This window comes from Elaeis guineensis, chromosome 16 (assembly GCF_000442705.2).
Source record: "Elaeis guineensis isolate ETL-2024a chromosome 16, EG11, whole genome shotgun sequence".
NCBI lineage: Eukaryota > Viridiplantae > Streptophyta > Magnoliopsida > Arecales > Arecaceae > Elaeis > Elaeis guineensis.
Window position 1 is genome coordinate 39429117 of NC_026008.2, and position 13078 is coordinate 39442194.

The following is a 13078-nucleotide window of genomic DNA, read 5'->3' on the forward strand; positions in this document are numbered from 1 at the left end:
TAATTGGATGATCGGTTCTGGCATGAATCAGAATTCATGAACAAAATGAAGTGATTCATACGAACAAGAACATGTACATATCAGGATCTTATGATTTACAAAATGGTCAATAAAAACCACTAGTCTTCATCTCAACCATGATTCACAAAATGATTCTAGAAATCGTGCCTGCATAGTGGACAAGAACTATGCTTGATGAGCCAGCTATCGATGCACGGCAAGTGGAAGATGTGCTGACAGTGAGGCAAGCTCCTTGCTGTTTCTCCAATTTGGAAGTCCTGAAAGGGAAATCAGATCATTGGATCATTAGCTATCCAAAAGACCACCTCTCACTCAAAAAACCAATGCAATACCCTAAGGATCTGACATGAGGGCCAACCTGAAGGCAGACAGCACACCCAATTCTTTCCCCAGAGGCATCCTCATTGTTCTCCATTGTGATTTTGAACTTGGGAAGCCTGTCAACAGAAGCCTTTGCCATGCCTTGCACCCCCCCAGTATCGAAAATATCGAGAGCCTCCCTGAAGGGTGTGTTCACAGCACTCATCTGCCCAATATGACAAATTATCAAGAGGTAATATAATATATGCTGCTGTTTCCCTTCAATTTGGCAAAATTTAGGCTGCCTAAAGTTGATACCTGACTCTGCACTGCACTCTGCACAGCTGGATCGACCTTCTCGCGAACAAGCGTTCCACTCAAAAGACTACATATTATGTCAATCTGAAACCATCAAGGTATCAAATGTGAATTAGTAACTATTATAATGAAAGCTTTATATCATTATTTGCCATGCATCAAGTTTCCCAATCAAATATCTTGCGTACTGTAGAGGACTAAAATCTAAAACAAGGCAAGAGAAGTAACACTGGCTTTAAGGAAGCTAAAGGATCTCTCAAGTCTATAAATAAATAGCTTCCACTTCAAGAGGATTACTAATTACAACAAGTATATGTGAAGCTGTTTGAGATATTCTCTCTCAATTCCAGAGTTTGTTTCCAATGTTTTCCACTTACCACATATAGAATACTCAAGATTCCTGATTCATTTGAATGCCACAAGGTGACAGATTTTTCGAGAACCTCCATTGAGAAAAGAGCTCCAGAAATAGCTCCAACTCCAATCCCCCGGAATACACCGCCCTCCGTTGCTACGCCTATCAAACCGCCAGTCACTGCCCCTACAAATAAACCAACTGCAGCCAAAAAAACAGAAACAAAAACAACAAAGCTGAATTAAAATCTGACTAAGTTGTCTTCGTAGAGAACAACAACTAAATTAAAAGTAATAATTACATGATGAAGTCCTGAGTTTGTCGCAAAATCTTTCAAAAACCAATCTTTTTTCTTGTCATCATAGAGTTCAGAAATCAATGAATGATATATAAACATCGCCAAATTCATCAGCAAAAACCGAAAAAGTTCCAATCTTTTTTTCTTTTAATCACTCTGTTTCCCACTCCCAATCAATTCCTATCTCCAAGAGTCCAACTTCCTCAAATAGAAGCCACAGAAATGCCACTAAAGATATAAAACTGGACAAAAATTGCATTGCTAGCATCAACCAAGATATGATTTTTTTGTTTTTTTTGGGAAATTGCAGCCCAAAGTGACAGGAGAGCAACAGAAAAGAGGGCCAAGCAACAAACCTGTTGCAATGATGCATGTAACCATGCCACAGAAGAGTCTTCCAGCTATTTGGGAACACACGGAACACCTCCTCTCTCTTCCCCTGCCACCCCTGTTTCCAGACAGAGTAGAAGAAGAGGAAGAGAAGGGAAAGGGAGAGGAAGTAGCACCAGAGAAATCCATGGCTGTCAGTATTTGCGAGATAGGCTTAAGGGAAAAGTTGATGCAGGATATATAAATATCCAAGGGAGGAGAGCAAGCTTAGTTGTTAAGACAGGAAGGGGCACAAGAAAGAACGGAGAAAGGGAGGCCAATAACCCAACCACCCACACAATTAATGCAGCCTATCTTACACACGGTGAGTTCAGTATTCATCTCAAAAAGGGAATATTTATCTTTTCTTGGATGAAGAGGAGTTAAGGAAGGTTCTGTTGACCAACAAACTTTTTTCCTTTGAACAGTTGAAGACTGCATGGCCAAGGGGCAAAGAAACCGGTTTTGGATTGTTTCTGGTTTGGTTTTGGTTAAACTACCCATGTTTTGCTTTGCTAACGAATCAACCGGAATTTTTGAAATGCATTGGTTTTTGGCTTCATAATCGGAGATCACCTAGCGATTGATCCATAATAGGTTATGGGTACCTTTTTTTTTTTTTTTTTTTTTTTTTGTGTGTGTTTGTGCACTGTCTTCGAGTTAAATAAACTATCGTCATTCATTGAGGAGATTCAGAAATCACATAATTGATTGCAAAGATACATTTTAATAAAATATAATTTTGTTAATATACAAATTATCAATACTATTATTATAATTAATTTTACTATTTTTATTAAATTTTTAGTATCTTTAATTAATATATTAAAATATAATCCTCAAGTTCTGTTGTCCACGGATCCTCCTTTGAAGCCATCCAGTCTAGTAATGTAACTTGTCTAACCAAAAAAAAAAAAAAAAAACACTTTTACCTAATGCTGCCTGTGAAGGGATCAAATGTTTAATGTCCCTCTCAACGGCAGATTTATATCTCAAGATGACATATTGGTAAGAGAATAGCTTGTATGCAGTTGGGTGCGGTACTGGATGAACAAAAGTATCCTCGTTCTATTCATCGTAACTCCCTTTTACTTTCCAATGCTGTCCAATTCCCCTTCTTGTTAAAAACTCTCTCCCTCTCTGTATTAGAATTAGGAGCCACTACCCAAAAAAAAGGAGTGCAAAAGTTCAGAAAAATGGCACATATATATAAAATTTTAAATTAATGAAAAATAGCGGTATAGTTCCCATCTGGCCAATTTGACACATCATCTAGGTCTAGATCTCATTAGATTGGTGGTCTCAAATTTAGTTGGCTCTAGTTGATCACCTGCATATGTCTCATCCATCTGATTAATGTTAGTTGGGAATAGATTCTCTAACAAATCAACCATAGACATGTATGTATATCGAGAGATGAATAACGCTGCTGATTGGATAGCGAGTTATGTAGTTGTTCATTCTGGAGTGAATATTTGGTCTAATCTATCTATTTTACTGATGTGCTTTCGTGACATCTTTTTTCTAATTTTTTGAGCTTTCAAACTCGTATAATATGAATGATCTGTTTTACCAAAAAATTTATTATTATAATGAGATAATGTTATTATAATAAGCACAACATGCATATAATGATTATTAAATATGAATATATCTAAAGTAAAAATTTAATTATATGCATCGGTATTATATGCTTGGCACAACATATTCCAAATTACATGGATAAATAATTTATGTTAAAAAATCACATGGGATTTGATTTTGTTGAGCAAGCCTTGTTGATAAAAGAAGCAACAAATCCTTTTTTTTTTTTTTGCGCCATGTGCTCACTATCCAAAAGTAGTTACATCCCAATCTAGTCTTTTTGCAGATAATGATGATGTGATTTAGTAAGCAAGAACACAAAAATGAAAGAACCATTGAAAAGGAAAGGATGATGTTGCTTAACAAATCTAATAAAAGCTTTAAAGCACCTTTTTTAATATGTTGTCTATTTTCCATGTTAACACATTACCTGCAATGCGTTTTTCTTGAGTAGGAACTTTCTATGGCAGCAAGAGCAGCAAATTGTGTCGGTGGAACTTGTGGCTATTTTGTGAATAATAGGTCTTTCCAAATAATCTTGAAAAGAGCCTTTAATGAAATATTTTCACTTAAGCTCCCTCTTTACCAATAATCTCATGAGAAAGAATTGTAATAGTAATTAAATAAATTATAATGATAATTAAATAATTTGGAACTAATGTTATTGTTGATTGGTATCATCACTTCCGTTATTCCTTGATGCCGGAGAATGTTAGCGTAAATGCATAATGTTATTTGGCCGAAAAATAATAATTATTTTATTAAAAGCCAGCACCAGTGAAATACCATCTCAAAAATTTAATAATTATTTTATTGTACTTAAGGTAGATCCACTTCTCTCCCTTCCATACTCTTGTTTTTAGAAATCGTGAGGGGAGACCGTCTCTTAAATACCATTTTTTTGATTTAATTATGTAATCAAGAGATTTCTAAATTTATGATAAAAATAAAATCATAAATACACGATGGATGCTGGACCCCTCTCTCTCTCTCTCTATATATATATAATCGAAAATCCATACGTACAGGATATATATATATATATATATATATATATATATATATATATATATATATATATATAGTCGAAGATTAATACGTTGTGCGGAATTGGATTCGTACGTTGCGTAGAATCGGACGTATGAAAATAATTTTTCTTCTAAATTTAATTAGATTAAAAAATATATATACTTAAATAATAAAATAATATTCATTCAAATTTTTAAAATAACTTCATATTTCCAACTATCTATATAAATAAATTTTAATTATAAAAAAATAATAATATTATATATTAATAATATAATTAAATATGAAGAAGTATTTTTTTCAAGTAACACAACAAAATTTATTTGAAAAATTAAATTGATAACACTCCAATACTCCTTCACAAAATATTATATATATATATATTTATTTATTTATTTTATTCTGTCGTTGTCATGAGTTTGGTAAATACCTGTCTAAGGCATGAACAAAAGATTACTTTTTGACCCTAAAGAGGAGGGTTAGGAGACCACTCCTTGATTTCATTAACTAATATAAACTTAGAGAGAATGCTGTAATAGTTTCTGAAAATCAAAAAAAAAAGAAAAAGAAACAGAGACAAAATGGTGGGAGAGGCAAGGAGAGAGAAGGAAGTGTGAAGGAGGGGATATTGTTCCAAGGCAGTGGAAGTTTGCCAAAGGTTTAGATGCAGTAGTTCGATCTGTTTCATGTGCCTGCCCCTAATTGTTGTGGTCCAACCCAAGAAGAGTCTTGTGATGGGGTTTGTCTTCCCATCTTTAATGCAGCTCTTATTATTGAAGATTTGGCCATGTCTTTCTATCCAAATCAGCCAAATAGATTTGAAATAGTTATAATTGTAAAACCAATATGTAACTGTGAATAGCATGTATTCCAAAAAAAAAAAAAAAAAAAAACAATCAGGCATGGTGGAAATTTTAGGTAGTGTAATCCCATGACAACACTTTTGAACATTTAATCAATTTCTGACTTGAAATTCAAAATATCGAGGTGTTATGTTGAATTAACGCGATTACAGCATCCATTAGCGGGCCTTTTAATAATTTTGATCTATTATTTGCACTTTTTGTTGTTGAAAACATGATGACAGCAAGATCATTGGGTACTTTCATTAGTGTAACTTTCTAAACTAAAAATTGGTCAGACTCAGAAAAAGGAAACAAACAAAGAACAAATAGGATGTGCAAATGTCCAGGTGATATATCTTTGCTCATGCTGGTATCTACCATGTTCTGGAGTATAATTTCACTAGTTTATCTCTTGGACTGGTCAGACATTATAAGACAGACATAATCAGCTGGTGATTAACTGTTGAGAAAATCCCTCACAAGTGTGAAATATAGATCCTCGTCCAAAATCGCAATGTCGATAACAATGTCAATACCACAAGAGGAAGGATAAAGAGAGAGATGCACAAAATATAACCAATTAACGTAGATCAACTTAAGGCTTACTTTCACGGGATATGCAACTTCATTGTGAGAGATATCCACAAATACAAAAAGAGATCACACACTCTCAACTCTTATACATCAATCTCTCAACAAAAAGCATACATTCCTCACAAAAAATTCTCAAAAAATCTTAAAGAGACACTCCAGCCACCATAAACTCTATCACAAAATTGTAAAACTCGTCACAAGCTTTTTATAGAACCCCAGAACACCTAAACTAGAAAAGAAACCACCAATCTATGCTCATTTCAACCAAAACAAATTTGAGCCTTCTGATCGCTGCTCTGACACACAAATCACTGTTAATCGCCATCAATTTATGCTAGCCCGCACACTGGATCTGCGCCTCCACCAGCAGCCCTAGTGCACATTGCTAGCCATCTGATTGCATCGATCAAACGGTCCAGAAGCCTCCTGCATCAGCACCAATTCACAGCGGTTCAGGGTCGGTTCAGCTGGTTTTCAACCAGTTCTACACTAGTTCAGTCGATTCACTATTGGTTCTTCACTGGTTCACCTCCAATTTGATTGATTTAGCTCCAAATTAGCTGGTTCACCTCCGGTTCCAATCCAATTGAGCTCAATCTTGTGATTTCTCCATCAATCCTTGACTGTTGGCCTTCCAACAACCAACTAAGATCGAATTCGGGATGTCAAACCCAACAAATCTCTATCTCGACTCAATATTCAACCTCATACAGCTTTGAGAGCTTGTGAATAATCTTGCCCCCACGTCCTGGGGCAAATATCTGGCTATTAATAGATAGACAAACATGGAAGTCGAGTCTGACCGCTCAATCTTATCTTCGTCATATACTATGATCTGCCTGACCTGAGATTTGCTCAAGATAGCCTCTAGCGGCAATAAGAATTTCACTCTGTGATATTGCCTGTCATCTTTTCGAGTCTTCCATCTCGTACTCAATCCACCTGCACCTGAAGCTCCATCTTGCGCTATGTTCCCTACCAAGAGATAGTATCCTTTACACTTCTTCTTCTTCAAGATAACCCTATTGTCATGCACAACCTTCAAGACTTCATTATCAGCTTCCCATTTATAGCTGCTTGAATCCAGTCTGCTCAATCAAATCAAATTACTCTCAAAATTAAATATGTATTGGACCTCACCCAACTTTCTTACTGCTCCATCATGTGTCTGCAAGCTGACTATCCCAATGCTCTTGATTGCACAGCTCAATCCATCCGACAAATAAACAGTATCCTCATTTCTCTCTAGAGAGTCAAATAGCTTCTCTCTACAACAAATGTGATACGAGCAAGCCGAATCTAAAATCCATTGAGGAAAAAAAATAGATACCTCATCAGAAACTATAAGCACATCATCAGTCTCATCAATATCGTTACAATGGACCACCGCCGCAGTAGCCTTCATCCGATCTTTGAGATGTTGACAATCTCTAAGTCGATGCCCCAATTTATCACATCGATAGCATCCGATCTTGCTCGAATCCCTCGACTTGGATCTAGATCATTCACCTTGCAATCCTTTACCGCTTTGTCCTTTGCTACCACCACCTCTAGTCATCGTCAAAGCCGAGTCACTACCTGAACTCAAGGCTCGATTCTCTCACTTGAGAATTTCGTTTTGAAGAAATACAGAAGTGACTTCATCCATCTTGATGGTGCTCTTCTCCATAAGAAGAGCAGTCACCAAAGACTCAAATGAGGTAGGAAGTGATGAAAATAAGATCAACGTCCTAGTCTTCTCCTCAACATCTCACCAACATTGAGGAGATCAGTAACGATCTTCTGAAAGTTGCTGAGATGCTAATGCATGCTCTATCCCTCGCTCGTCTATAGCTAGTAGACTTGCTTATAGAGGAAGAAAGCGTTGGTGGGAGTTTTCATCATGTACATCTTCTCGAGCTTCGATCATATTATCGTCGAAAAAGTCTCGCTAAGCACATGGATCACCACATCATCCGTCAAGTACAAGCGGATCGTGCTCACCACCTACATCTGGAGCCACTTCCATTCCTTCTCCTCCTTGATAGTTGGTTTCTCCTCGCACAAGAGAGCATCAATCAACTCTTGTTGGATGAGCATATCTTTCATCCTCTCTTGTCATAGGAAGAAATTGTTCTTCCTATCAAATCGATTGATCTCTATTTTGATTGAGCATGTCTTTTCTATCTTCTTCAACTTTGATCAATACCACCACAATCCGGGCAATCTTGTGCTCTAATACTACTTGTTGGAATAATCCCTCACGAGTGCGGAATATGCATCCTTGCCCAAGATCGTAATGCCGATGACGATATCGATACCACAAGAGAAAGGATGAAGAGAGAGATGCACAAAACATAACCAATTAACATGGATCCACTTAAGGCTTACCTCCATGTGATATGCAACTTCACTATGAGATAAATTCGTAAATACAAAAAGAGATCACATACTCTCAACTCTCATACATTAATCTCTCAACAAGAAGCACATATTCTTCACAAAAAATTCTTAAAAAATCTTAAAGAGACACTTCAGCCATCGTAAACTCTACTACAAAATCGTAGAGCTCATCGCAAGCTTTTTATAGAGCCTAAGAATACCTAAAACAGATAAGAAATGATCAATCTATGCTCATTTAAACTGAAACAAATTTGAACTGTCTGATCGCCACTCTGACACGGATCACCATCGATCGTCGTCAATTTCTGCTAGCCCGCACATCGGATCTGCACCTCCACCAGCAGTCCTAGCACGCCTCATTGCTGGCCGTCTGATTGCGCCGATCGAACAATCTAGAAGCCTCCTGCATTAGTGCCAGTTCATAGCAGTTTAGGGTGGTTCAGAGTCGGTTTAGCTGGTTTTCAGCCAGTTCTACATTGGTTCAATCGGTTCACTGTTGGTTCTTCACTTATTCATCTTTAATTTAGCCGGTTCAACTCCAAATTGACTGGTTTACCTCTTGTTCCAATCTAATTAAGCTCAATCTTATGATTTCTCTATCCATCTTTGACTTTTGGTCTTCCATCAACCAACCAAGATCGAATTGGAGACGTCAAACCCAACATTAACTTTATGAGATGTTATTATATAACAGTTGCAATGAGCTTTCACTTCGTTAACCACCAGCACCTCAGTCCATGGAATTTAGGAAACTTGTAGCTCTTACACGATAGCATTCTCAAGTTTGGACTAAAAGTCCATCCACCATGGACTACAATGAATTTGCCGTGTTACTGGACCAGACATAACTCTTTATTATGAATCAAAACTTGGAGCACAATAAATCAATGTTAGTCTAATGTAATCATTACAAGTCATCTCTGTTTCAATATAAAATCATTCCTCTCCTCCCAATCACACTCTTTGGATCGGAAGTTCAAGCCTAACCTACCAGTAAACTATCACCGAGAAACAATACTAAATAAAAAACAAAAGAAAACTGTCACTGAGAAGAAATGGAAGCTATCAAGAAACGTGGCTTGTCCCCTTCGGTTTGGATTTGAAGAGGAATTGGGGGTCGCGGAGACCCCTGTTCTAAACGGCCTCCATCGTTGCCATGGGTCACTTCAATTCCGGTACATGTAAATTATACCCCACACCATCCGTACCAATGTCATCGTACACCAACCCAATCAACTCGTAAGTGGACTAATTACCGAGACGAGACCATGATAAATAAAGCCCAATAGGCAGTATGATCGGCATGTACATATGATGCAAGATATATTTTTTCCTATGACATTACAATTTTTCTCACATGCATTTAGCTTGAGGAGGTTTTGATTATTGAAATTTAAAAAAAAATTCTTTTAACAGAAGCTATGCTTGAGGAAGTTTTGATTATTGAATTTTTTTAAAAAAAAATTAACAGAAGCTATGCTCTCTTTCTCTCTTTGAAAATAATATTCACATTTTATGCATGAAAGAAAGTAATCAACTTTCTAGTTACTCTCTCTCCATTTTAGAAATCAAGCTGGGTACCCATGGTGAAAGGCACGACTGCACAGAGTTGAAGAGGGGGGCGGCGGTGGGGAGAGGGTATGGTATGGAGGTGGCGTAGATTTGGATCTAAAAGACAATGATCGCGACCGAATTTTTTCAAAGCTTCTGCGAGTGCAAAGTTCGAAAGCTTTCATGAGTGTTTCAATGTGGCTGACAGAGGCTCTATATTTTGCCACATCTCAAATAGAGATCCTTCCAATATAAAGACGTTCATTTTAATATATATATATATATATATAATCCAAGTCTTTTTTTTGAAAATTTAAATTAGCCCAATTCTTCATATTGAATAGAATCTTTTTTTTAAAGTTAAAGGAAGCCTGGTTGACATTGAGAGAAGATATAGATCTAATCCAGGTCATCTAATGATTTTATCAACTAAGACAAATCCATTTGTTAAGGATTCTAAGCATATCCTGTTATTTTTAATAAAAATTAACCATTAATTTTACTAGCACTACGAATAAATTTGAAACCCCAATCACCATTATTTGCCACCATATAATCACAGCCATTTATCTTCTATCCCACGCGCCATAATGTTCGTATTAGCATTGCATTTTTGTGTTCGGAGGTGGCTCAATTTGCTCGTCAGGATTGTCTTGTTGCTCTTTTAGTTTGGAGTTGAACAAAGACTACATCTATGAATGCCACGCGTCAAGAGCGGGCATCAGACGGCCGGAGAATATAAACATGGTCCTGATCCGACTCCGGGCCCCGATCCGTCCAAAATTCCAACCAACAGTCGAATTTTCCCCCGGACGGAAGGAAAAATGGCGGCAAGGCTTCCCTTCGAGTCTCCACCCGGATCCCTCCCTCCAACGGTCAAATTCTCAAACCCCAGGTGTTGATACTTCCCTTCTTTATTACCTCCACAATGGAAACGAAGGCTCTCTTCCGATAAAATCATCTCCATCTCCGCCATTGGGAGCTTGCTCTCTTTTCCAACCCAAGAAGTAGGATTAAAATCAGATCGAATATAGATCAAATACCAACATATTCATATCCATATTTATTTGATCCAATAAATACAAATACAGATATGGATATTATTTGGATATAAAATTTATATCCATATTTATTTTAAAAAAGATACGGATACAATTTGGATATTAGAAGTATTAATATAATTATGGATATCACTTAGATAATTAAATTTTATAACTACAGAATCAAAAATATTACTAAATAGATGATAAATCAAATTAATAACATGTTTATATAGTTGTGTATTTTTTTAAAAAAAATAAATCTATATAAAATTATATAAGATTATATTTAGATTTGGATATTCATATACAGATCGGATAATTGTCTATCCATATCCATATCCATTTTTCTTTGACGGATATGAATACGGATATAGATATTAGTCGGATTCTCAAATTTCTATCTATATCCAGGAACAAATAATATCCGTACAAGTTTCACCTTTATCAAGAAAGCAAAATTATCTATTGTAGTGTATGAGAAAAAGCATCATTAGTCTCATATTGATGGTGAGTCAAAGAGAACTCTGACTTATATAGGAAGGGGTCATCCATCCTATGTGGGGTACCTTTTGAATCGAAATCCAGAAGAGACAAAATCATGAGACTTACGGGTCAAAGCAGACAATACTTCACGTGCGAGTCATGAGTTCTTGGCTGCAACAACAATCTGCTAGAAAGAAGACCACTCTTATGATTGTGAGGTCTCCCCCATCCATATACAGACTCCTTGACCAGGGGGCTATCCTAAAAATAAAGAGCGCATCTTCCATCTATATATAAACTCTCTCTTGACTAGAGAACTATATTATGGTGAGAGAGGTATAGGAAGGAATCACCTATCCTACGTGAGGCATCTTTTGGATCGAAATCTCAAAGGGCAAAATTATGAGGTCCATGAATCAGAGCGGATAATATCTCACATATCGAACCATAAATCCTTGGCTGCAATATCATCCATGCCGGCATCCTCAAAGCTAGACTTGGAGCTGATCGTCGATTTGTTATAAGCTTTCTTCTCGGTTTATACTCTCAGAAAGTGTTTGATGGAGCTTGTGTGAATAATGCAACACTCAAACTGCCATGCTCGAGAGCAACGTTGAGCATGGTGACATTTCTAAAGCTACGGTGTTGTTCAACGAGATGAATGTGAGAGATGTGACCGCTTGGAATGCGATGATAAGTGTGTATGCTCAATTTGGCCTCCCACAGGACTCTCTTGAACTATTTTGGGAAATGCAGATTTCCATGCTGAGACCTAATGAAGTGAAACTGATGGCTGCCCTTTCGGCTTGTTCACAAATGGGCTGTCTAGCTTTGGGTGAGAGGATGCATCGTTATGTTGATAGGCATTGTTGTGGATACATTGTCAGATACAACACATAGAAGATCCCCCTTCTCTCTAAAAATATATATTTCATGCTTCGAATTAAGGAAATGCTGATCTGATACATTTTTGAGAGATCTCATGCTATTGAACACTCTCAGTGGAGTGAAACAGACAGTTGAAGACAGACATGTTCGATACATGGTCTTGCCAGCCTTTTGTTGATAATTACAAATATTGTTGAAATCAAGCAGAGAGTTTTAAAGACTAATAGAAGGGAATGCATATTTAGAGACATGTACCAATAACTTATTGACACTGTCAGCGAAGTGAAAACGATGATACATTTGTGACGGATTCTTGTGTTCAATACAAAGTCATGCCAGCTCGTACCGGCAAGTGAAAATCTTATTGGAACCAAGCAGAAGGTTAGTGTTAATCTTGTAGGAATTGTTCATCTTGGATTCAATTTTGTAAGACCCATGCCTGATTTGATTGGAGGACAGTCTTAATTTGGGACCACCCGACATGATTAGATTCCTTCTAGCATCCTAATCTAACGGTCATTGTGAAATTTACTACATGGTCAAAGCATACAGAAGTTTTACATATAAAAAGGCAAATCTTTAGTGGAATGCACAGCATTTGCAGCCATATAAATAATGATCTTCAGGTAAATAAATTATTGATACATTATCGATCTTTCTTGTATGTGTCTCATCCACATTCAGTTCGTCTTTTTCCAGACCTAGTTACCAACAAGTCAAGCAGATGTATTCGCCTGAATCTCTAGTTTAATTAATTTTAGATTGGTGATTGTCGAGAACTGTTTTGCGGTGCAAGAGTTCAGAATGTATCAAAGCTGAGAAATCTATCTGGTGCAAGAGTTCAGAATGTAAACAGGAAGAACAATAACTAGTTAGGAACAGAAAAATTCTGGTTATCAGACCGTTGAGTACTGATTCAAAAGCGTAGCATGCCGACAACCAGTGCCTCAGAAGGCAATTAGGTAACCGTTTTGCGGTGGATAAATACAAACGGGAAAAAGAGGCAGCAAAGATCAAA

The 13078-nt window shown here is 36.8% G+C and overlaps 1 protein-coding gene across 1 annotated transcript; it reads right to left on the reverse strand.

Annotated features, from left to right (window-relative positions):
• LOC105059666 (NEP1-interacting protein 1) lies at nucleotides 1-1870 on the reverse strand. The gene is made up of 5 exons (XM_010943051.3): nucleotides 1649-1870; nucleotides 1017-1195; nucleotides 640-723; nucleotides 380-547; nucleotides 1-278 (listed from the first exon to the last, which is right to left on the reverse strand). Exons 1-5 carry the CDS (start codon nucleotides 1809-1811, stop codon nucleotides 156-158), a joined length of 717 nt encoding a protein of 238 aa, XP_010941353.1. The 5' UTR covers nucleotides 1812-1870; the 3' UTR covers nucleotides 1-155.
• Nucleotides 1871-13078: the final 11208 nt, after the last annotated feature.

Coding starts and splice junctions, on each gene's coding strand:
- LOC105059666 (XM_010943051.3), bottom strand. CDS start 1,811: ATGGATTTCTCTGGTGCTACTTCCTCTCCCTTTCCCTTCTCTTCCTCT. Junction 724..1,016: donor TCTTGAGTATTCTATATGTG/GTAAGTGGAAAA, acceptor TGATGGTTTCAG/ATTGACATAATATGTAGTCT. Junction 548..639: donor AGAGTGCAGTGCAGAGTCAG/GTATCAACTTTA, acceptor CATATTGGGCAG/ATGAGTGCTGTGAACACACC.